Genomic DNA, 25,167 nt, shown 5'->3' with positions numbered 1-25,167 from the left:
AAAAATGAGTAGTTGTGACAAAAGTCACAAGTCCCCAGAAGCCCAAAATTGTTATATTTTTTCAGCCCTTTACAGAAAATGTTGGCCAATCCAAGGTCTCAAGAAATATCCACATGGCAACTCCCTTAGATTTTCAGAGCTTCTATATCTTCATAAAATGGGAGTTAATATAGGAATGAATGATGGCTGTGTTTCTGTGATTGTTGAAAATATATGGTGAATAAGTAACAGAGGCCCTACCTAGCTTAGAAACAATATGTATTATTTATTATTTACTCCCCCGAAGCTTCCATTAGCCATAAAGTTAAACTGCTGGATAAAGATATCCCATTGAGCATGCCCTGTAGGCACATAGTTATAGAGAAATGGTTTGACCTGACAGCTGGTAAATATTTCTTCTGATTAGTTGACACTTCAAGTTACTTATTAGATATGATATCATTTCCTAAGGAGGAGCAGATAGTATAAAACTGCAAGGACTAATAAGATTAAAAAAATAAAAACAGTCCCAAGATTAGGTGTTTTACCCTGAAAAGAATATGAGTAAAGTAAGACTATAAATCAATTTTTAAAATTTCAAACAAATAAAACATAATTGAATCACCTCTAAGTCTCAGTTTTTTCACAAAGAACCAGGCAATCAGAGGGCAGAGAATGGATGGATGGATGGACGGATGGATTGGTAGAATAAAAAAAGTCTTGAAAACACATTAGTCTAAGAAAAGTGCCCAGTTTACATGGTGTTTTAGTCCGCTTCAGTCCATTCTGCCTGACCTCTGTTAAGGGAGATGTGTTGTTCCTCTTCAAATTGAGCCCATCATTACAAGACATTTCACACGCTCAATAGATATTTAGCCAACACAATTTGAAATATGCTTCTCCACTGGTCAGTATTTTTTTTTCCTTTCACACATCAAAACCATTTCTCACTAATTAGAGTGCTTTTCACATGAGCTGTGTCTCTGTGTCTTGTGGTGTGCATGACAGAAGACGAAGGATGGGTGGAGCCACTTTCCCACAGCCCCTCACCTACTGGTGACAAAGTCTGAGGACCCTTAAGTAGATATTACCTCAATCTATCACTCTTGACAGTTCCTAATAGTATCATAACTTAGTCTTCCTACATTTTTTAGAAAATAATGTCTTGTTTTGTTGCTCATTCTTTAAGTATTTCAAGAAGGGTAAATCCCAAGTGTATAGTGCTGAATGGGACATCCCTAAGTTGAGTCCTTTCAACATCTCCCTCTTCTTTTCCAGCCTGGATATCCACTATTACCACTTCAAGTTGATCAACAAGGGTCGTCAGGTTCAACAGTTGTTCTGGATGAATGATGATTTCCGCCCCCAGGAAAAGCTGAGCAAGAAGGGAGGGATTAAGAAGGGACGTAGTGGTGGCCAACAGCAGCCCAAAGCCCCCAAGGAGCTTGGGGATTCAGGGAGTCCCGTGTTTCAGCTCCACCCTGTCAGGATGGAGCTGTACCCAGGCCAGGAAATCGATGTGATACTTGAAGGCTATTCTGCTACTCCCAGGGTAAGAGGACAGCATATTTATCAGATATTTTTCTCCTAAATAAATCTTTGCTGTACTGTATCTTTTTCTTAGGATAGTCCCTTGACATTTATTTGGGAAAGAATATGGTTTTTCAAGGATTATGTCCAGCACTGAGTTACCATGGCAGCATGCATTGCTTTTAAGGTTCAGCTCTACACAGTTTTCTGTTTGTTTTTATATCTGCCATGACCCTAGCCTTAAAGGACCACTTAAAGCAGGTTCTCATTCCCACGGTCAACAGTGACCCATCAGTCAGTCTCTGGCAGAGGTACATCCAGTTTTTTCAATCAAAGAAATTCTTTCTATTAATAGCAGTCTTAATATTTATTCAAAAAATGTATTTTTAATAGATACTCTGGGCCACTTCTTCTATTCAGGTATTGCAAAAATCCATGAGTTTTTTCCCTCCCTGCTTGACTACTGCAGCAGCATATTTAAAATTTTTCTTTTTTAAGTATCAGTGACACACCATGTTTATCTCAGTAATTCTGATTCTGCTCTTATTTGCATTATCATCCCACATTCTGCTTAAAAGGTTTAAGCAGATCCAAACCATGTGTCTATTTATGTTCTCTCATGGAGTTTGGAAACCACCAAAAGCCTGAAAGAAAGACTTTTGAAGTCTCTCCCATCCCAGGAATGCAGACTTTGTGAATGAGAAATGATGCTTTCTTAAGGTCCTGCTTGTGTCACCAAATAGGAGATGATACCAATTTCTTTCCTCATGAAATAGGAAAGAAATAAGAAATTTGTCTCCCAGAGACAAGATGAGAAAACCGATCCATTGCTTAGCTTCTCCAGGGTCACAGATTCCATGTTACTACATTTGTATTATTTTTTTCATAGAGCATTTTCAGGTAGAATACATCCTCATTGCACAAAAGAAGTTATCCCTCATTTTGGAGTCTATAATGTGCTCCTTCTCCCTGTTATTTAAGGAATCAGCCAACTTTTATTGGGCATGTACCTTGTGGCACACACTGTGGCCCTGAGGATGCAAAGATAATTAGAACACGGTCCTTTATCTCAAGACACTCACACACTATATGAAGAGCATATTTATAACATGGTTATCAAGAGTTAAACTGTTTTTAAAAGGCATTACATCTGAGCTAGTGGGGGACTAAATTTAGTTTAAGCGTTACTAAAATCTTCCCTGAATGTGCTTGAATTCATTAACATCCCAAACCTGAGCACCCTTCAATCTAAGCTATTCATGACATAAATTCATATTGAGGCCTTTGTGCTTTTTCAAACTCTAATCTTCTTGGGCCCAAAGAAATATTAGTTTCTAACACATAATTTTTAAATATGTAATTGTGAAAGGCAAAATTAATCCAACCACAATTTCCAATGAGTTTGGTAAGAAATTATGTAACTACTATTGAACTATGAGCCCCATGAAGGATTTTATCTGCCTTGTTCATCACTGATTTGTATACCCAGATCCTAATGAAGCCCCAGTTGCATAATAAATTTCATATATATACCTAAATGTAAATTGATTGTATCCTCAGGGACAGTCAGAAATAAACATAGAATTCACCAAAGCCATATTTAACCAACCAGGTCATAATTGTGCTACAGAAAGCAATCCCTGAAATGCACTATTCAGAGTAATTTGCTCTTCCCTCAGATCCTCAGGCAGGAACTTTGGAATCAGTTTGCTTTGTGTGGGTCATTAAGTTTTCTGAGATATTGTGGTTCTAAATTTTTGGTGTATGCTGTGTACAGTTAGTCAAAGAAAAGCTGGTGTGCCATGCCATGGTCGGGTCCCAGAGGGGGAAGAGCTTGGTGATGTCCGTGAATATCATCTGTGAATTTATAGCACCTCTTATCCAGCTTTCCACCAGGCAGCTCATATACCGACTGGAGAAGGTCAGTGGGTCTGGGCTAGGGAGGTCTGGGTGCACTGACCAGCAGTCAAAAGATTCATTTAGATTAATTGGAATGCCATTACAAGCAAATATTTTTTAAGCTTCAGAGGCCAGTACACATTCCACTAAAACTTCTAACTATAAGTGTACAATCTTTTGAAATGAAATTGTTTCCATTGCTCTTGATGTATAAGACCAAAGGGAAGGGGTATTCCAGTGCATGAAAATGCATTGTAGTTACTCATTTTACTTTTAGTCAAGCATCACGGTGGAGAAAAGATTGTAATAGAATTGTTGATAATTATAATTATCACTGAGAATAACTACTACTTACCAATTAGAATTGCTAGCATTAAGCCATGTTCATGACCTACTTTTCCCCAGATATCCCTCCCAAAAACCCTAAATGGTGTACTCTGTTATTATTCTTGTGATACACATAAGGAAACTGAGGTATGACTTAAGCTGTATAGATCGCCCAGTACTGTGATTTACATGGTTTAATTTATATGGCTGTATAAGCCCATGATTTTGCATGGCCATTAAGGCCTGGCAGTAAATGAGAGAGTTGGGCTCAGGAGAGAGGCAGGAAGGGATGCTGCCCATTCCCAGGGCAAGAGTCAGGATGGTGAAGAGTTGGCGGAGACATCACAGTAGGACTTGACCTGTTCTTATGCAGGTTTCCATCCTAGAATTATTTGTCATTCCAAACAGACATGAGCAGAATGTCTGTTCTGAGTCAAAGACTATGCTGGGGCTGAGAATCTGGTGAACCAGACAGATGTAAGCAAAGCTAAGAGACTGGTAGAGGTTACAGATTAAATTATTAAAATTTATCATTTCAGAGCCAAGTATAGTGATACATACTCAAGAGGCAGAAGTAGGAGAACCATGGTCTGAGGCCAGCCAGGGCAAAAGTGGGAGACCCAATTTGAAAAAATAAACTAAAGCAAAAAGCACTGGGGGAATAGCTTGAAGTGGTGCTAGTATGAGGCCCTGAATTCAAAACAACTAGTTCCACCAAAAACATTTAATCATTTCCATTCCAGTGATAAACAGAGTTGTAAAGCACTGAGAGAACAGAGTAGGAGGCATGGACTTAGTTGGACTTTGCGGTCACAAGTAGCTTCCTTGAGCAAGTAGAACAGAAAGTTAGTCTGGTGGCAAAGGAGGGCAAAAAAATTAGAGAGGGAATAGTTTATGCCCAAGGCCTGCAGTGGGAAAGGAATTGATAAGGATGAAGAACTAAAAGGCTGCGTTAGACAGAGGTCTCTGTGGAAGAGGAGCAGGGGCCAGATGGGTGTGGCATGCCTGGATGGCACTTTCTGGGCCTTGGATTTTATTCTGGGTGGCCTTTGGAGGGCTTCGGTGGGGGGCGGGGTAGTAACATAGTCATATTTATTCATTAAGACAGTCATGTTGGCCACTCAGAAAAAAAATCTTCATCCAGGCTCCTCAGGTGCCAGACACTGTCAGGTGCTAGGAATACTACAGTGAGAATAATCCTCCCTGATGACCTCACAGGCAACTGGGAAGACCTAGCATTCAGTAAGCCATTGTCCTATCATGTGATTCTGTGTGGTGGGTGTGGCAGTGCCTAACCAGTCATAGAGGAATCCACTGGCACTCCTTTTGTTACCTGAAAGTATGCAGGAGAATGTTCAAGACAATTTATTGTGGGCAGTGGATTCCATCATATTTTGTTCATTGAACAAATTAAAATCTATTGGGCACCACCATGGGAAAGGTGCTCTGCTAGTTGATGAGTAAGGGAACTTGTAGTCCCATAGGGGAGTGGAGAAGTACAAGTTCAATTCAAATCAGTGAATGGTGTTTGAGTACCCACAATGTGTTAGGCACCTAGAGTATGCTAGGTGCCAACAATATATAGGGCAGAAAAGACACCACACGACCCTAGATTCACAGACTTGGGGGACATTGGCACTGAGGAAAAAGAAGGGTGTCGGTGACAGCTAAGCTAAAAATGAAGCTAGCAAGCTTCATTGGAACATGTAAGGAGACACCACAGAGTTCCTGTGATTGATAATAAGTTTCATTAGCAAATCTTCCTTTTTAGTAATCTGAAAAGATATTTATTGACAACAGCTAGACTGAATTTGGTGGCATCATATTTTCTCTGAATGCAAGCTATTCAGAAACAATTAGTGAATATTTATTGAATATCTATTCTGTTCAAGACATTATAGTATGTGCTAAATATGCAGCTTAGTTTCTTATTAGATTTTCCCAAGCCAATAAACACACATAAAAATATGTTGATAGTGCTCCTTCTCTTTCTATCCTCATACCTTTGGCAGAGGGAAGGTAACATATTTTTGCTTAAATGGCTATTGTTGGAGTTCATCACTAGCTCAAAATTTACAAATATTCTGAATACAGCAGCAGCTTCTCAATGAATCACAAAGTGAATTGAGCCACAAGTACCTGCTGTTTGTATTTACCCTTCTCTCCTTTTCTCCCCAAATAACAGAAGTTTGAAGTCTCTCCTACCACTGAATTTTTCATTGTTCATTTTCTGCTCACATTTAATTCACGTCAAGGATGATGAAAAAATGCAAGTTCACTACCTTGCATGTGCAAGAGACCTATTAGGTCCCAACATTCAGATTTAATTATCTAACACCCAATTTTCCATTCCGCCTTCTTGTCAACTCAGAGCCGTGTATCTGATTTGGTGCATTAGAACATAATGATACAACCCCTGCCTATGGAAAGGGTTTTTCTATAACTGCTTCCTCAGATTTTATCTACTTTATAATGATTGTACCATTCATAAACCAAGGAGATGAAACCGCATCTCTGTGGGATTGAAAAGGTCAATTGAAACTTTCAGCCTGTTTGCTTCATGAAGTTCCTGCAGCAGACTCTGTCTGCTGATATTTGGGGAGACAAACAGCCCAGAGAGAAGGGGTCATTTTAAAATAGATCAGCCTCTCTGGGCTTCGGCTCCTTCTCCTCACTAACCTCAGAATGGCCTCTTGCCAAAACCAACCAAGTGTGACTTCTCCACTTCAAAACCATCTGCAGTGACACAGCAGCCTTCAGGGAAGGTCACCGGGTGGACAGTTCTCCATGCAGCCTGTTACTTAGTAGGCCTAAATGTGCTGCTTTATCCCTCCCTGCACTGAGGAATGCCACCTGCAAGTGCCAGGGGAGTCGGTATTTGTATTGCCACATTAGAGGGAAAGAATTGAAGGCTGGCATCACATAACGAATACTAGACTAAACCCCTGAAATAACCTTGAGAGTGTACAGGAGCAAGGGTATTTCAACCAAGACAAGAGGTGGAGCCAATGGACACCAGCCACCCAAGCTCACCCAAGGTCATGGGACCCAGGAACCACAGTGGAAGGAAAACTGTGCCAAACAACTAGAAGACAAAGTCAGACCAAAATATGAAACCAGGAATCCACTGAAATTGGAACAAGGTGAAGAAGCAAACCAGGATGTGATAAACCTGGCAAAAGTAGGCTGCAGTTGTTGGAAAAGCCAGGGAATGATGTGAGAGACTGGTCTCCCTTGGGAGGCCAGAGGCTTCTGGTAAAGCAGCCCCATTGAAGAATATACAGAAATAATGTGGGCCCCAAAATAAGAATGAGGAAAATCCAGACTGACCAGAAACTTCTGGATCAAGATCTATTTCAGATGCTTTTCTCCAGTGGAAAATGCTTCCATATCAGCTCTCCTGCTGGTTTCAGGAGAAAATTATAGGAAACAGTCACAAGCAATTTGTAAATCAAGTGTTTTAAGCATGTGTACAAATTGAGTATTTTAAGCAGAGAACTACCACATAAGTTATTGTTATAGTGATAGATAGATTCTTTCACAAGATATCACTAATTTATTACTTCATTTTATGGCATGGTAGAAACTTCTATAGTAATAGTTCTAGGCAGAGCATTGCTTCTGTAGATTTGTAAAACTAGGCAGCAAGAGTCATTACTCTGTGCTTCGTGGACTATGTAGCTTCACTCCTCAGTAGCCCACCATACCTGCTTCCATGTGACTTCGCTAAACCTCTTCAGGATGGGGGAGTATGTAGATATGGAGGGGAGCGCTAAGTTTGGTTTACGATAAAGCTGAGATTTTATTTCTATTTAACATAACTTGACTTATGTTTTTCTTCCTTTTTTTCAGAAACCTAACACTGTCCTGGAACCTAATTATCAGCCTCTGGACATAAAAAACATCTCCAACCTGCCCGTGAGAATATTGCTCTCAACACCTGCACCCTTCTTCATATGCGAGACTGATAAGTCCCTGCTACCTGCAACTCCTGAGGTAACTGGACAGGGGGCTGTGTGTGGAAAGAAAAAAAAAAGAGAATAATAAAATGCTGCAAAACTTCAGTCCAGAAAAACAACAGGAAAGGCTCCAGAAAATGAATAACAAATAAATTCAAGTATCAGTCAATGGGAGCCCTCATTAATGCTGTAAAAACTTCCAGTTCACTATGAACACTTTTGCTCCTACCCGTTATTATGAAGGCAGTCTGAGGAAAGCAGTGACTTTCTACTAGTACAGTGAAGAACTTTTACTTCTCCAAGTCCAACCAAAACTTCATACCCAAGGAAATAAAGAAATATCCAGGCCTGGTCCCCAAACCAGCAAGCCTATATCCAAATGCTGACAAATCTGAGCCTAGCTGAGGGAGGGAGCTATGAGCTCTCCTCTGCCAACAGTATGGGCAGGAAGCAATGTTCTCTAAACAGCCCAAGTTTGTCCCCATGATCGTTTGCTGGGCATAAAAACACCAGTGACAATGGTTGGCTGGAGGCTGTGAGCTGCTCCATGCCCACCTTATTCCTCCCCACTAATATATTGAATGAGTTTCTTTCAAACATGGTGGGAGGAGGGGTCCAGTTAGGATCTCTGAACTGAGAAAGAAAAGAAAAACATGATCCTAAGCAAGAGGCAGATGAAAATATACTGCAAAGGTGCCTACCCAAGGAAGAAGTCAAAAAGAACATAGTTAGTTCTCTGAAGCCTCAGAGGAAGTACAGATGCTATGATTTGTCTTTGGTTAAAAACAAAGCCCAAGGATGAGAACAGTACCCAAAGAGGAGGTGAAAAGTGAACTCACAGAGCACAGGAAAACAAATGGATGAAAGAAAATGAAGATTCAGACATAAGCACCTTTCTCAATATAGGTGGTAGACTAGGCTCACTTTTGTTCTTCCTAAGATCTTAATAGGATAAAAGTAGACATTTCCAAAAGATAGAGTCTATGGCAGAGCTGGTGATGTAGGACAAGTGGTAGAATACCTGCCTAGCAATCACAAGGTCCTTGGTTCAATCCCCAGTACCACATACACGAAAGGCCCATAGCAATCAAATAAAGGGAGAAGGGGATAGATATGATCAAACAATGAACTTTTTGAGCTATAAGTTAACTTGTAGAACATAGAATGATGATTGGAGTGGGTTGGAAAAAAAATCTGCATCCCTGAAAATGTTGCTATTGCAATGAAGTTCCAGGAAGCAGATTGTTTTGCACAGTTGGCGATATAGAATATCTCTAGGCTTAGAGCAGTATGAGGAAGGTGCTGAAAATGGAGTTGTTTGTGTACCAGACCTCACCCAGAAAATATGAACAGCTGGCTTTTATCCCAGCTCCAGAAAAATGGGTAAAAACAATTCTTCTCCAGAGAAATGGGTAAAAACAATTGGAGAAATTTTATCTTTCTAGTGTCATCAGGGTTGATACCCCAGAGCAACCCCCCCACTCCCCTATTTCTCATTCTGGTACCTGGAGTATGCCCACTGCCTTGATCACTCTCTGTACGCCCAAGGAAAATATTCAATAGACCGAGTCTGTGACAAAAAGTGAGAAATTGTGGCATCTCAGTGACTGGCATGGAAAGTAGGTCAGGAACTACTCAACTCTAATGGTACATTTTCAGCTTTTATATTATTTGCACATATAATCTTAATAAACACACATTAATTAAAAGTAAAGAGCTTCTATGAGTCAACAAGAAAAATACCAACAACCCAGTAGAAAAATAGGCAAAGGAAATGAAGAGTTCATAGAAAGAAAAAAAATGACTCTTAATTAATGAAAATATGCTCAATTTTATTCATCTTAGAGGAAATATAACTTAAAATTACTGTGAAATAGATTTTAACCTATCAAATTAGCAAAAAACAAAAATTTGACATTTTTCATTTTAGGGTGGCCATGTGGAGACAGATACTCCTACAGCGTTTCGTGATACACATTGGAAGGCAATATGCCAATAATTATAAAGATTTTCAAGGCTGATGTCCTTTAACCTAGTAATTCCACACCTAGGAATTTATTCTACAGGCACAAATTCAGTATACAAGTGACATATATCAGGGGTATTCATTGGAAAATTGAGTATAAAGGCAAAACCTTGGCAGCCAATATCCTTCAGTAGGACTTGGTTAAGTAAATGATGACAGAATTATGTGATGGAATAAAATGAAGCTATTGAAAAGAATGAGGCAGCTCTGTATTCCCTAATATTGAGTGATCTCCCGTGAGAAAAGCAAAATGCAGAGCAGTGTGCATAGTATGTTATCATATGTGTAAAAATAAAACATATATGAATGTGATTTTATGTCTACAACAATAGACAGGACACTTGCAAATTTGGTTACCTTATAAGAGGGAAACTAGTTGGCTTAGGTAAAAGGTAGGGAGATAGCACAAGGAAGAGTTGCTTTTTGTTGCCTAACCTATTCAAAATATAAATGAAATATTTTAAAAGCTCTTTTAAATAAGGTCATAATTTGTCCTGGGACAAAATGATATATTCAACAAGGAGCCCTATCTTCGTGAAGTCATAGGACTCCTTGATAACCAAGGTCTTTAAGCAGAAGAGACCCACCAAAGGAATATTTTATGCTAACCTCAGACTTCTCCACAATAACTTAATGCCAGATGACAAAAAAGAAATGCCTACAGAGTTTTAAGGGAAAGGAAGTATGACCCAAGAATTTTACAACCAGCCAAAATAAAGGTAACAGATGGGTACTCTCAGGATGCAAGGAATCATTGAATAAGCACTCATATACCCTTGTCTAAAAAGAAAACAATTTGCTAGTGAAATACAAACATCCAGAAGAATCAAATAAGGCACTCAAGGATGAAAACCTGTGAGGAAGACTGACAGGAAGCACTGGGTTCCTTTGAGACTACACACCTTTGGCAGCTGGGATTTTTAGAGCAGAACATTTTAAACTTCAGCTTTCATAAATTCATTACAGCCAATAAAAATTGGGAGATAGTTGTTGGGGGAATTGCTCAGTGGTAGATAATTTCTACAAAACAACAAAGTCATTCCACTGGGAAAACCGAATTTTAGTCAATCTTCAAAGATATTTTAAACACCAAGCATGGAAATGCTAATGTACCTAGATGTCACAATCCACAACTGTGGGCCCTAAATTGTGCCAAACCATGTGTGCCAGCAGTAAGGGCAGGTGGCCAGTGTGACTTCCAGATGAGATTAGGCAGGTTGAAACATTACCCTCTCCCTCTCCTTCTCTCTCTCTCTCTCTCTCTCTCTCTCTCTCTCTCTCTCTCTCTCTCTCTCTCTCTCTCTTCCCCCCATCGCCCCATTTTTAAAGCAGGTGATTAGCTTTATTAACTCAAAAACTGAAACCATCTAATCATGCCCCTGAGGTACAAAGGTAAATACCTATTTAAGCCCAATGCAGAGGTGAGGACTCTGTGAACACCCATTCCTGTGAAGATGCTTCTGAATGCCTCAGAGCACTTGCTGCAAGTCATGAGGAGGCTTTCTCATGCAGATTGAATGTAAGAATTGAGCAATGCCTAAAAAAAGCCAACCCAAGGCCTTCTATGGGAAGGTATTACTGCAGACACAGCATGAGGGGACATGTGGGGATTTGAAATCAAAGGGAGAAAAGAACAAATAAAACCCACCCAACAATACTACACTTCTTCAGAGTGTCATTTGAAGTTGAATGGAAAGTGCATAATGCTGTGCTGAAAAGTTAGGATTGCAGACATTAGAAAGAAATTAAATTACCCAATCTGTCCCTTTCTGGGTCACTCTATGGACTTCCCCCTTCCTCCGATGCTTTAGAAGGCTGTTTAAAAATTTCTTAAGCAAATAACTCTCCCATTTGTCTAGCAAGAACATTCCCCAATTTATTTTTAGTTAAGAATATTTAATAATAGTTTTTCTTTGTACACTTGGTCTTTTACAACTCCTCAATCCTTAGAACCCTATGACTCGTATCAAAATGTTTTCCTTAAATAATTCCTCATGGTACTATCCTTACTTTCATCTTCAACTAATAAAATATGTGTTTGCATTTATATAATTGTCTATGCTTATATATAGTAGCTGTCTTAGTTTGGTTTATGTTGCACTGACAGAATATCTGAGGGTTGATTAATTTATAAAGAAAAGAGGTTTGTTTGGGTTCACAGTTTTGGAGGCTGGGAAGTCCTAGAGCATGGCCTCAGTAAAGTACTTCATACTGCTTTAACTCATGGTTGGAAGCAGAAGGGCGAATGGGTACATAAGAGAGAAGACAGAGGTAACCTTGTTTTATAACAAGCCACTGTCAAGGTAACTTAGTCCCTTGAGAGTGAGAACTACAAGACAGTTCAGTAATCCATTCGTGAGGCTCCATCCCCATGAACTGAACACTGCCACTAGGCCCCTCCTCCCAATGTGTCCAGAACAACAATCAGATTTCAACATGAGTTTTGGAAGGGAAAACCATATTCAAACCATAGCACTAGCTGTTTAATTATGTATGTATATGTGTTCCAACTAATATGTATGAATGGATGTGTGCATCTGTATGTATACATACAGACATGGTTGTCCTATATCATGTATCAGTCTGGAAATTCATAGCACAAAAGTTGAGAATTCTCCATTATCTTACTTGTAGCCCATTAAACTGGAGATTAATGAAGAAAAAAACCTGCTGATCAAGTTTGACCCTTCCTTCAGAAATGATTTGAACAACTGGGTGGCAGAAGAAATTCTGTCAATTAAGTACATGGAACACCCTCAGGTAGACAGCCTGAACCTGCGTGGAGAGGTGCATTACCCCAACCTCAGCTTTGAGACGATGGTGGTGGATTTTGGCTGCATCCTGAATGATACTGAAGTCATTCGCTACATTACGATCACCAACTGCAGCCCCTTGGTTGTGAAGTTCCGCTGGTTCTTCCTGGTGGGCGATGAGGAAAATCAGATAAGGTACCATGGGCATAGAAAGTCCACAGACCTCGGCTGTTCACACGTTTCTCTTTCAGGATTTGCACTGGCTTTCTTCTTTTCTTCATACGGTCTTCCAGGAGTATTTTTAGTTCTGGCAGCTAATTACTTGAAGAAGTAACATAAAGCTTAAAATTATGGTCTGTCCTAAATTTCCAAACAGGAAAAGTAGATTTAACATCTTTGAAAGCCCCCAACCACCACCAAATTAACAAAGCAATAGCCATAAGCCTGTTTTCATTTTGAATTCAGTGGTTAGATCACTAGAAATTTATCACTAAAAATAAAACCTTTGTAAAATGTTTAACTTATTATTTCATTGTGGTAAGAGCATGTAACTTAAGGTCTACCCTGTTAGCTAATTTTAAGTGTACAGTATGGTGTTAACTATAGGTACAATGTTGTACAGAGGGTTTCAGGATTTGTCATGCTTAACTGAAATTTTATGCCTATTGATAACCATTTTCTCTGCCTCCTGCCCCTGCAACCACCACTCCACTCTGATTTATGAATTTGACTATTTTAGATAACTCATATAAGTAGAATCATTCAGTATCTTTGTGTGACTAGCTTATTTTTCTGACCATAATGTCCTCAAGTTTTACTCACACTGTTACACTTTGCAGAATCTCCTTCTACCCTATTTATGTAAATATCACTTTTTATTTCTACATTTATTTGTTGGCAACATGTAGGTTTATTTTAATATCTTGGCTATTATGAATGGTGCTACAGTGAACATGGCATTACTAATATCTCTTTGAAATCCTGATTTCAATTCTTTTGGATGAATACCCAGAATTGGAATTGCAGAATCATATGGTATTCTAATTTTTTGAGGAGCCTCTATACTATTTTCCATAGTGACTGTACCATTTGCCTGCCCGCAAATAGTATATAAGACTTCCAATTTCTCCAAACCCTTCATCAACACTTATTTATCTTTTTTTATAATAGCCATCCTAACAGGTAGGAGGCGATATCTCATTGTAGTTTTGATTTGTATTTTCCTGATGATTAGTAACATTGAACATTTGTTAATATATCTGTTGGCAATTTGTATGCCTTTGTTGGAGAAATGTCTATTTAAGTCCTTAGTGCATTTTCTAATTGGGGAACTAGTTTTGGGGTTTTGCTATTGAGTTTAGGAGTTCCTTATACAATTTGATGATTAGCCCCTTATCAGTTATATAGCTTGCAAATGTCTTTGCCCATTCCATAGATTGCCTTTTCACCATGCTGATTGTTTCCTTTGTTATGTATAACCTTTTCAGTTTGATGAAATCCCACTTATTTATTGTTGCCTATAGTATGTTCTTAATAAGCATTTCAAATGCAAAGTATGGATTGGGTAGAACATACACTGGAAATGTGCCCTGCAGAGCTCCACAGTGCCCTGTTGCATATTTCAGTGAATTTCTGTTCTGATCATGTATGTTGACATATACAGAATTATGAAATAGTGGGAGGTAAAATGCCTCATTTTCTTCTTGGTTGGTGACCAGGACTGATGAGCTTCTGTATATTCCCTCACTGGGTGTTTTGACAGCTCAGTTTTTAGCAGGTAGATGTCATATGGCCATTCTTAACTGAGGAGAACTCATATTATTTCCTTAGTGGCTTGTCAGTGCTTCCTGTACATAATCCTCATCTTACATCTGACAGCCACCCTTTTCTTTCCTGTGCTTGTTACCAGGGCAACAGCGGCTTGCTCTGGATGTCTTCTGTAGACATCTAATGATGACCCAGCATAGCACTGAAGTTGGCAGCCAGTCCTGGGACTGAGCATTGGAGCCTACTCATTAAATGCCATGGACTGTTTGGGTTTGGAATAAAATTCTGGAGATGGCGAACATTTAAAATAATTATGGAAAAATCAGCCAACCTGACCTAATGCTTTTCGAATACCAGATTTTGTGAAATTATTCTGATGCAACACAGCTAAATGAGTTTATTCTATCTGGGAACAAGGATATGCACTATTTTTTTTTTGAGAAGCCATTTCCATAATTAAAATAATGACATTTTAAAAAGTTCTTGGCCAATACTGAAGATGACATACTTAATTTTCATTTGTTTAAGCATTTATTTATCCATTTTCTGCTTCAGTATCTTCCTATCTCTTGATATTGAGCCTCTGATTATTATTCTTTTGTTCATTCACTCATTCATTAAGTCATTCAGAATACATTTGGATAAGTGGCTCTTAGAGATTATGTATCATGTGAGGCAACAGGGATGGAAAAGTGAACAAGACATTATCCCTATTGTGAAGTTAGTAGGGGAATCAGACAGGGAAACCATGGTGGACAGGCCATAATGCCAGACTCTAAAAAAGGAGGTGTCTGTCCCCAGAGCAGTCAGAAAAGGCTACAGTGAGGAATCACAGGTTTGTGTTGCAGAGGAGAAGTAAGAAAGCATTCTAAGTAACAGGAATAGCATGTACTTATTAGTTATTTTGTTGCAAGTCACAGAATGCATGTCCTTAAGCAAAAGTTTAAAGAAAAGGAAAGTCATTGGTTCCCACATCTCAAAAGCCAGATTCTGTCTTCTGTCCTGTCTTAAAGCAGATTCAAGCAATATCATCACTGGAGCTACTTAATTACATTTCCTGTCCCCACTCCTAATCAGGATGGTGATGCACTAATCATTGCCGGTCAGGCTACATGCCCCATACCAAGGTCTGCAGACAGTGACCTCTAGACCACTGAAGGGGTGGGAATGGGGTGGATCTCCAAATAAAATTGACATATGAAAGAATGGATGCTGGAGAGCAAGTGACCCACGCCTATCAGGGTCAGCAGAGAATCCTTCAACATGGTAAGAACTAGGACTTCACTGGGCTGGATTATGTGATGGGAGACAAGTCTGGAGAGGTTTGTTGGCAGTAGCATGTGAAAGTCCTGATATTCCATAAGGAATTTAGACTCTATTTGGAGGCAGTGGTGAGATTTGTTAATCAAGAGAATGACAGTCAAGGTATTTTTCAGGAAGATAACTCAGCAGCATTCAGCATAGTTAACCAATGCATTCTTGACGTGCAGAACATATTCTCGTGCTTTTGCTCAAGTCCCCTTGACCACTCCTTCTCAGCTCTCTGCCAGTAACAACTGCATTGAAATAGTAGGACTCAGGCTCTGTCCTGGACCCTCTTCTCTTCCCAGCAATTGGCTCACCCCCATGGCTTCAGTCAGCCTCTGTCACTGAAGCTTCCAAATGTGTATCTTGACCTTGACCTCTCTACTAGAGTTCAGTTCCATTCCATTCTTAACATCTTCTCTTAGATTCATGTCCAATATGCCCCACATAAACTCTGGTTCTCCCCCTGCTCCTTTCTGCCCCTCCCTGCCCTTCCTATCCCAATGAATGACATCACTTCTCTGGGAGGATCAGATTTCTACCTTTCCCTGACTCTACTCATCCCATCAAGTCCATCTCCATGTTCTGCCTGTTATGCCTCTCGAAACCTCATTCCCATTTTCACTGCTCTTGCACTGTTTCTAGCCAGCATCATCTGTTAAGTGGACCACTGTGACAGCCCTAACAGGACTTTCTACTCCACACATGGACCACAGTCAATTCTTTACTCAGGAGCCCAGTGACAGCAAGCATGTGGCATCTCTGGCTCAGGCCTGTAATGACTTAAGTCATGATTCTTAGAAAGCACAAAATCCTTAGGACAGTATTCTACAAGGCTTCATATATGCTGGTACCTGAGTTCTCCAGCTTCTCCCTAGCTGGCTCTCCTCCTTACACACACCACCTCACCCTTTTCTATTTATCTAACATGTAGCCATCCAGTGCCACTCCTGTTTATGTGCCCCCTCTCTACCGGAAGCTCTTCCCCATTCTCCCCCAGCTCTCTCCTGCTCTCCTCCATAAGATTTCAGCATCTTTCCCCAGGGAAGCCTTCTCTGAGACCTTTGCCCAAGCCAGAGCCCCCGTCACGGGCGTTGGTAGCTCTATCTCCTTGGTTACACTCATTAACACCTGTTCTTAGGGCTCAATGTCCATCTTTCCAGTGGGCTCTGAACCCCTGTGAGACTGGTGAACACATCTATCCTGTCACCTCCAGAGCCCCAGAACCTAGCACCACCCTTAGGATAGACCAGGTCCTCAAAAGTATTTTTTGGTTAACCAACTGCTCCCTACTGTGTTATTATAACGAGGGAGATAGTTTCATAACTGGTTTAAGACTCTTTCCTGTCAGCTTCCTGGCACCTACCAAATGGAAAGATTCAAGGCATAAATGTCACCGAGAATAAACAAAAAAATGCCACCTGCCCTCCAGACAGACTATCTCTGTGTAGACCATCAGAGAAACACAAAAAAATATTGGCTAAAGGTCATTTTATCTGCTATATCAACAGTAACCTTTCTTTTCCAATTACAATTTTTCTGAGCCTTACAGTTAGTAAGAGAAACAAAAGCATCAGAGAAGGTTTCTTTTTCTTTTCTAGGCAGGTATGAGAATGCTTAGACACTCTCTCCTGTCACAGCACACATACATCTGCAGGGTGTGTGCATGTGTGCACATCTGTGGGTGTGTGTGCAGGTGCATGTGTGTATACTACATGCATGATTTTACAGGCTATTCTGACTTATTTTTAAGCATCTCCCTTGTTTGAGGATACTTTTTTCCAAGTTGGCCCTCATGTCTCATAAGAACGAAAAACAAGTAAAATGGACAATCACACTAAGTAAATACTCAGAAGGGGACATGCCAGTCGTTGCCTTAGAAACATGCTGATTCATGTAGGTTTATGTCAATCACAGATTCTTAGATTGGCTGTGGTGGATGATAGTCTATCCTTACACACACACACACACACACACACACACACACACACACGTAATGAGGATGCAGGAGTGAAGGGTAAGGGCCAGGTGTGCCAGTACCATAGCTGTCACTACAGGAGTGCGCCTGTCTCTTCAGGACAGACTGGGCCTGTCTCTTCATTCTAATTGAATAGCTTGACAAGAACACCATTCTCATGGCACCTACGTAGGGAGGAGCACAAGGAGACGCTTGCACTTTTTTAAAAGGCCAGAATAGAGATCCAGCCCACAGGGAGCCAAGCAGCCCCAGGCTAGACCTAGCTCTACCCAGTTGCAGGGCCACAAAGGTGAAGCAAGTCTAGAACTCAGAGTGTGGAGGCCAAATGGTCTCCAGGATCCAGTTGCTTTTCATTTCCAAATCAGATTATGAATAAATTAAATAGGAAGGCCTAAGGGAGCCAAGTCCTGCAGTAAAGGAGAGTGTTGTTCTCACATTGATTTCCCTGTGATGAGTATGATGGTTGTCCAATGTTGTGATTGGACGAAGAGGTGGAAGGTCAGCAGGGAGGTGGGAGGAAGCCCATTTTCTGGGTGCTTCCATCTGTGTCTTCATCATCCCTCAATTTCTGCGGCTTTGGAAGTAGAATTTTTCTTAGATGTGGTATATTCATGGTAGTTGAGGTCCTGGGCTGTGGAGCTTAGTCCTTCTAGCCATGTAACCTTGTGCCCTAGTTTACTCACCTGTAAAATGGGAATAACATAGAAGTTTTAAAGAACTGTTAAGATTAAATGAGCTATGTCCATAAAATGCATGTGTGTATTCCTAACACGTGCTGAGTGCTCCCAAATTGGTGGCTGTTTTTATGGTCTCTAAGGATTCCTTCTTCTCTTTCATTCATTATGCTACCCACCCACCCCCAGAATCCTAAGTACTGGAGCTATAGGTCCTTAGATATCAAGACAATATACACCCAGGCTCCCCTTCTTACTGACAAAGTATAGTATTCAAGCATAGTGTAAAGTATTCATCAAAGCCAAAACCAGGCCTTAGCCAAACATAGGCAAGCCATGGCCTGTGTCTGGCTCAGGAAGGCCAGGGCCGGTGAGCCTCCTGTCCTCCCCTCGACTCCTCCCTACAGACAGATGAACCCAAACCCATGGTATGGAGCAATTTCTTGCTTTCCCAAGGGCCCAATAAGAAAATAGAACTGTTTAGGGGTCATGTAGTTTTGTTTTGTTTTGTTTTTTTCCATAGGGGTAGGTACTGGATATCCCTAAACCACGGCTAGCCACAGTGTGCTGGCTAAGAGCCAGACCTTTGATTCGGACTCACACTTGGTCGCTCCCTAAAGTGCTTTTTTGCTTTGAAGGAGGGGGATGTGGTGATGCTGGGGATGGAACCCAGGGCTACATGTGTGCTAGGCCCACACTCTTATCACTGAGCTACACCCCCAGGCCCACCTGCCCTATGTGACTTTAGTGATGGCTGAGTCTCCCAGAGCGTCAGCTTCCCCTGTGAAATGAGGGGGGTAATAATGGCGCCTCCCACCTAGGGATGTGGTGAGAACTGAGTCAGTCCGCACAGAGCTCTTACAATTCTGCCTCCTCCCATAATATGTGCCCAGCAAATACCAGCAATTAGACGGCTGAGTCTTCATTGAAGAAAATGAGAAGAGCACGTTTACAATTTTTGAGAAGCAGCATCCCAGAGATGGCTTTGAGATGTCTTCTGCAATCAGTCTGGTGCCATTTTGGGACATGGGGAGGCCCTATGGGGCCTGAAGGCTGCAGTTACCTGACCTAAGCTTCTACCCCTTCCATAAATCCCCTCTTCTCCACCAGCTCTGCACTTCCCAGGACCCTTTAAGCCTCTGCACTCACATCTCTTTTTCACCTCCCAGGGAAGGTTTGGATTGGAGGCGATAAATAGCAGCAGACTCTGAGGCTAGAGGGAAGCAGCTCTAAGGGGCAAAGGAGTACTGAGGGGGAAACAGAGCAGGAACCTCAGGTGCCACAGCTTGCCTTGGAAAAATTCAAGGCCTGTGTTAACACCCCTTCAGCCCCATTTCCTGCCTAACTCTCTCCTTGCTCATGTCTAAGCCAGGATGACAGATTTCCCAGCCCTAAAATGAGTCCAGTGGGAATGGGGCCTCTGCCTCCCCCTAATGTATTAATTTCCTGTTGCTATTGTAACAAATTCCAAGCCTAGTGGCTTAAAACAATGCAGGTTTATCCTCTTCCAGTTCTGGAGACCAGAAATCTGAAACCAGTTTCACTGAGCTGAAACCAAAGTATCCAAAACTCTTGCTCCAACTGGAGGATCTAGAGAAAATCCATTTTCCAACTTCTAGAGCTGCATCCTTAAGTCTCATGGTCCCTTCTCTACCTTCGTCTGTCTGTCTCTCTCTCTCTGTCTCTCTCTCTCTCTGTCTCTCTCTCTCTCTCTCTCTCTCTCTCTCTCTCTCTGTCAAGAGTAGTATAATCCTTGACATCCCTCTGGTATGGAAACTTGTGATTATTATCAGTGGGCACCCCCTCTCTAGAGCCCTCATTTAACCTCATTTGCAAAGTCTCTTTTGTCATGTATGGTAACATTCACAGGTTCCAGGGATTTGAATGTGGACATCTTGAGAGATTCTATCATTAAACCTCCCAGATTCTGAAGTCTACCAGCACTGAGTTCTCATGCTCTCTTTACTCTCTTCTAGTCCAAGTCAGCTTGAAAACTGAACCTACTGTTAATGACCATGCCATAAGGAATCTTTTGGCTATAAACAGTAGTGAGCCTGACTAAACCTAACCCTCATAAAAGCAAATTTGTTGGCTCATATAACTGAAAATCTCAGGTGTAGTCTTCAAACACAGCTTGATTCAGGGCCAGGACAGTGGCACCTGTACCGACGTCTCCCTGATCACCTGTTGGCTCTGCCCTCTGCTGTGTTGGCTCCATTCTCAGTCAGGTTCTCCACACATGGTCCTGGAAGACTCAGCAGCTCTAGTTCTCCATATGCCAGGTTCAAGTCTAGGGAAGAGGGAGAAGCTTTTCCCTGAAGTAAGTCCAGACAAATGTTTTCCTATAACTCATTGCTTCTGATTGGCTTCCATGTTCCTCAACTATGACCTAGGGAACTCATTGCTACCCTTGAGCAAGGGTGGAAGTTTGAGACAAGCTGTGTCAGAGGGATATAGAAGGCACCTGACCAGAGACAGGGATGATGGATGCCAGGCATCAAAGAACAAAGAGGCCCAACATAATGACAGATAGTCCCTTTGTATTTCCCTTGCTGGTCCTAAGCTAAAGATGGGCATCTAATTATGAGGCTAGATGCCACCTGCTTGGAAGGATGTTTAAGGGGCAAGACCACATAGCCAGTGCCCCAGAGACATGATAAGCTAGAACACCACTCAGACACTGGAAAAACAAGTCCCTGTGAGACTTTGCTCCTGGTTCACCCCTATCACCATGGAACCCTGAGCACCAGCTGTGAAGGCACCTTCACATTTTCTGGTTCTGCAGTTTTGATCTTTCATATGAAAGACAGCATGCCTGCTTTTGAGGCCTTAGGGCAAGACCACCAACACAGTGTGAACAATCCACATCTCTATTATGAAAAAAAAGCTCTTTTAACAGCTTTCCAGAGCACAAAGAAAATGCCTCAAGAAGGAAATACTTCCTGTAGATGGCTGCCTGAGGACTGATCCTCAATATGGAGATATCTCATGGTTTTGCCCAACAGAACTGAGGGCTAGCGGAGTGGTCAAGTGGTAGAGCACTCTTGCCTAGCAAGCATGGGCCCCTGTGTTCAAACCCCAGTACCACCAAAATAAAAAATAAAACCTCCCTTGAGTACTTCTCTTGTGCCAGGCACCAACCTGACCCTGTTACATGTCCTATAACAACCCTGAAGATTAAGGGTAAATGTCCCCCCTTGAAACTAAAGCCCCGTGCCTGAGCCCACACATGGGTCTAAGGTTCCATTCTTACACTGACTGCAAAGTCCACACCTTAACTATTGTCTTCTACTGACATTATAACATAGCACCTCATTCTGTATATTTTATTATTATGTGTTCATTTTTTCATTGAAATGAGCCTTCTATCCAGAAATTGTGCCATGAGCTGTGGAGATTCCAAAGCTCAATTCCCATCCCAATGGGAATTGATGAACCAGCAGAGACAAGCCCAGAAATTGCTCATGAGGCACGAGGCGGATGGATAAACACTTCCTATGTGCCAGGTCCTGCCAAATATGGTTTTGTGTAGTTTTCCCCACAGCCTTATTTACATAGCACTTAATTAGGAAATTTTACAAATGAGGGGAGAGAAACACAGAGAAGTACACAGAAGAAACATAAAGGACAAGAAGGAAGGAGGGAAGAAAAGAAGGAAGAGAGGGAAGGGGAGAGGAAGGAAGGAAGGACAGAAGGAAGGAAGGAAGGAAGAAAAGGAAGGGAGGGAGGAAGGGAGGGAAGAAGGGTGGGAGGAATAGGAAGGGAGAGACAGAAATGGGGAGGGAGAAGGGAGAGAAGTATTTAGTAGAAAGCAGTCTTTGTACCCATCAAGAGTATATAAACTAGATGGGAAAACAAGAGACTCATAAAAGACTTACAACTACAGTTTGTTCACAATTTGAAAGCACACTGCCCTGTATTCCACATTGCAAATATTACTCAGTGAAAAGATGTGGTGGGAAAGCTCACAAGGTCTCCTGGTATAGTCGATGGTCAGTGGGTTGGCCCCTAAGGGTAAGGAAACACCTTCTTCTCTGGAGGGCTGGGTGTCTCATGGTGGGAAGGAGCCACTGGGTGGGTATCCCAGCCTGATCCTGAGTCCATGGTTCAGAGGCTGAGAGCTGCAAGAATTGGGGGCCTCCCATGTGGAGGCTGTGTCCTACAAGACATTTTTTGTGACGACCACATCCAAACTGACTGCAATGGTCAGCTGATTCCTGCTTCAGACAGGAACCAATGATTTGCCTCAGCCTCACTAACTGCAAACAAGAACCTTAGGTGTCTGGGTACCACCATGGTTGGGTTCTGGTGAGGACTCTCTTCCTGGCTTGCAGGCAGCTGCCTTCTCACCTTGAGCTCATATGGCAGAGGGTGGGAGTCACTGGTGTCTCTTCTTATAAGGGCACCAATCCTATCATGAGGCTCCCACCCTCATATCTTTATGTAAGCCAAATTACCTTCCAAAGGCTCCCTCTCCAAATATCATCACACTGGGGATTAAGGTTTTAACATACAAAAGGAGCATGGCAAGGGCACAATTCAGTTCATAGCACACACTAAATTAAAAACATATATATATATATATCAGTTAGTCCCTACCTAACTCTTTCATAAACCAGGAAAAGTCTTGTCACTATTTTGTCCACCATACTTCTGAGCACTGGCAGTCCCAGGCTTCTGAAGGCAAAGTACAGGACACAGGATAAACTCTCAATACAACAGCTCTCAGTTGTCGTATTCATTTTCTGCCACAGCAAATTATCTCAAGTTTAGTGACTTGAAACAACACAAATTGGTCACCTTGTAGTTCTCTAGGTCAGAAGTTCAGCACAAGCCTTACTGGGCCAAGATCAGGGTATTGGCAGGGTGGCCTTCCCTTCTGAAGACTTGGAAGAATTCGTTTCTTTGCTGGCATCTATGGGCTGTCAATATTTCTTGGCTCAAGACCCCTCCTCATCTTCAAAGCCAGAAACAACAGAGCCTTTCTCTGACCCTGATTCTGTTGTCATCTTTCTGACTCTCTTTTTCTGCCTACCTTTTCCACTTTTAAGGACTTTTGGGGAGGAGAGTTACAGATGAAACCCAAGACCTTGTGCAAGCTAGGTAGGTGCTCTACCACTGAGCTGCATCCCCAGCCCGTTAAGGAGCTTTGATTGCATGGTACCCATGTGGATAATCCAGGATCATTTCCCACATCTGAGTCCTCTTAATGCAGTCACATCTGCCACATTCCTTTTGCCATGTAAGGTAACATAGTCACAGGTCCCAGGGATTAGGGAATGGGCATCTTCAAGAGGGCCATTGTTCTGCCTCTCAGTTATTGATGCAGAATGTTGAAGTTGTTGAGAACATGGCACAACCAGTTATGTTTGAGTTTTTCAGGGTGGTAAAAATTAAACGCCCATCACACAAATGCACAAAAACGGTGATAAGGTTTGTGGTGGTGATAGTGATGATGGTCCTCTATTTCTCCAGTTCATTCTTGAATGAACTATCATTCCTCACTATCAAAAGCTCAGAAAGAATGTGCACTGAGAAATGGAGAGGCAGCCTATCCAGTCCTGTGACTTCCTTGCCCTTGTAAAGATTACACATGTATCTGGCCCTGTTGTCACTTCACATGGGTAACCACAGCACTAACCAGAGAACCACTGCAGAACCTCACTTTTCAGCCTTGTTTTAAAATTGTTAAACATTAGAAAAAAACATCTTGGCCTCCTTCAGAAGCAAACAGTAACAATCAAGAACAAAAAAGGTTGGAATAAGCCTTAGGTTCACTTTAGGAGGAGTGAAAAGGAGAAATTGACAGCTAAGGTTTGGCTACATGGCCAAGGACCTGGTCCACCGGGGACCTTGGTAACTTAAAAAACCTGTCATGGTCTCTACCAGCTGGGAGGTACTGTAGAAGAAAACTGGATAGGATTTTCAGTTTGGCTGGATAGGGTTAGAAAAGGGTGCATCAAGGCACCTAGGTATAAGATTGTGCCCATAGGTAAGGAAAGTACACTCCAGGATTGGTGTAGAAGAAAAACTAAGGTCTGTGATTAGAAAATATTGTGACAAAGCTCTGTGAATACCTGACACTGCCCTTCCCCATGAGGTAAGAATTAATGTAGAGAATAGAAACTTGGGCTCCATCATCGTGAGGCATGGTGAGTAGGAAGGAGTTGTCGTGGCACCAGATTGACAATAGAAACGTCCCAGTAAACAGGACTCTAGGGATGCATGTGGTTTATTTTTTTTTATATAGATTCATAAATCTCTGCCATACAACTTAGCTCCCCATGACACAGCACAGTCCTGTGGCCCAGAACCCCATCTGTTCATCTAGGAACTTCTGGAAGAAACAGGATATAGCAACAATGAAAACAAAAATCTGAATCCTGCTTGGTCCATAAGTTCTGTGGCTCTGTGGTCTTGTCCCCCTCAGTCTTTGTCCTTTTCACATTGCAGAGGAGGAACTAGGAGTGGCAGAATAATGTGCTTTCTCGTGTCAACATTCCGTGATTCTCAGAAGAGGATCAAGAATGGAATTTCTATTTAAAGGATAGACAAAATTAGAGGGTTCAGCCAACGAGGCCAAGAAATAGACATGACAAGGGGACATTTCCATTTCCAGTAATATGGCAGGCCACAATAACAACTTAATTTTCCTTAAGTTTAAGGCATACATGAGCTGACAGGAATTCTCACAGACAAAGGCCCTAGGAATCTGAATGTTCATATCAGTTTCTAGGGCTGCCATAACTAAATATTACCGAGTGGGTGGGTTAAACAACGGAAGTTTCTTTTCTCAGTTCTGGAGGTCAGAAACCTGAGAGGAAGGTGCAGAAGGGACTGATTCCCTTTGTGGGCTGTGAGGGAAGGGTTTGCTCCAGGCCTGTCTCTTGCCTTGCAGATATGTGTCTGCACATCATCTTCAATCTGCACACATCTGGGATCCTGGGACCAACTTTTACCTCCTTAGAAG

The 25,167-nt window shown here is 41.7% G+C and overlaps 1 protein-coding gene across 1 annotated transcript in view; it reads left to right on the top strand.

The window, feature by feature from the left end:
- The window catches only part of Hydin (HYDIN axonemal central pair apparatus protein), a 397,410-nt gene that overhangs the window by 198,355 nt on the left and 173,888 nt on the right, over positions 1–25,167 (top strand). Inside the window, exons 20-23 of the mRNA XM_074055707.1 lie at positions 1,258–1,531; positions 3,287–3,430; positions 7,588–7,731; positions 12,355–12,668. Coding sequence (XP_073911808.1) covers positions 1,258–1,531; positions 3,287–3,430; positions 7,588–7,731; positions 12,355–12,668 — 876 coding nt within the window. The remainder of the gene's footprint in view (positions 1–1,257; positions 1,532–3,286; positions 3,431–7,587; positions 7,732–12,354; positions 12,669–25,167) is intronic.

This window comes from Castor canadensis, chromosome 15 (assembly GCF_047511655.1).
Source record: "Castor canadensis chromosome 15, mCasCan1.hap1v2, whole genome shotgun sequence".
Lineage (NCBI taxonomy): Eukaryota > Metazoa > Chordata > Mammalia > Rodentia > Castoridae > Castor > Castor canadensis.
Note: the sequence above shows the minus strand (reverse complement) of the source record. Positions and strands in the feature narration are given on the sequence as shown.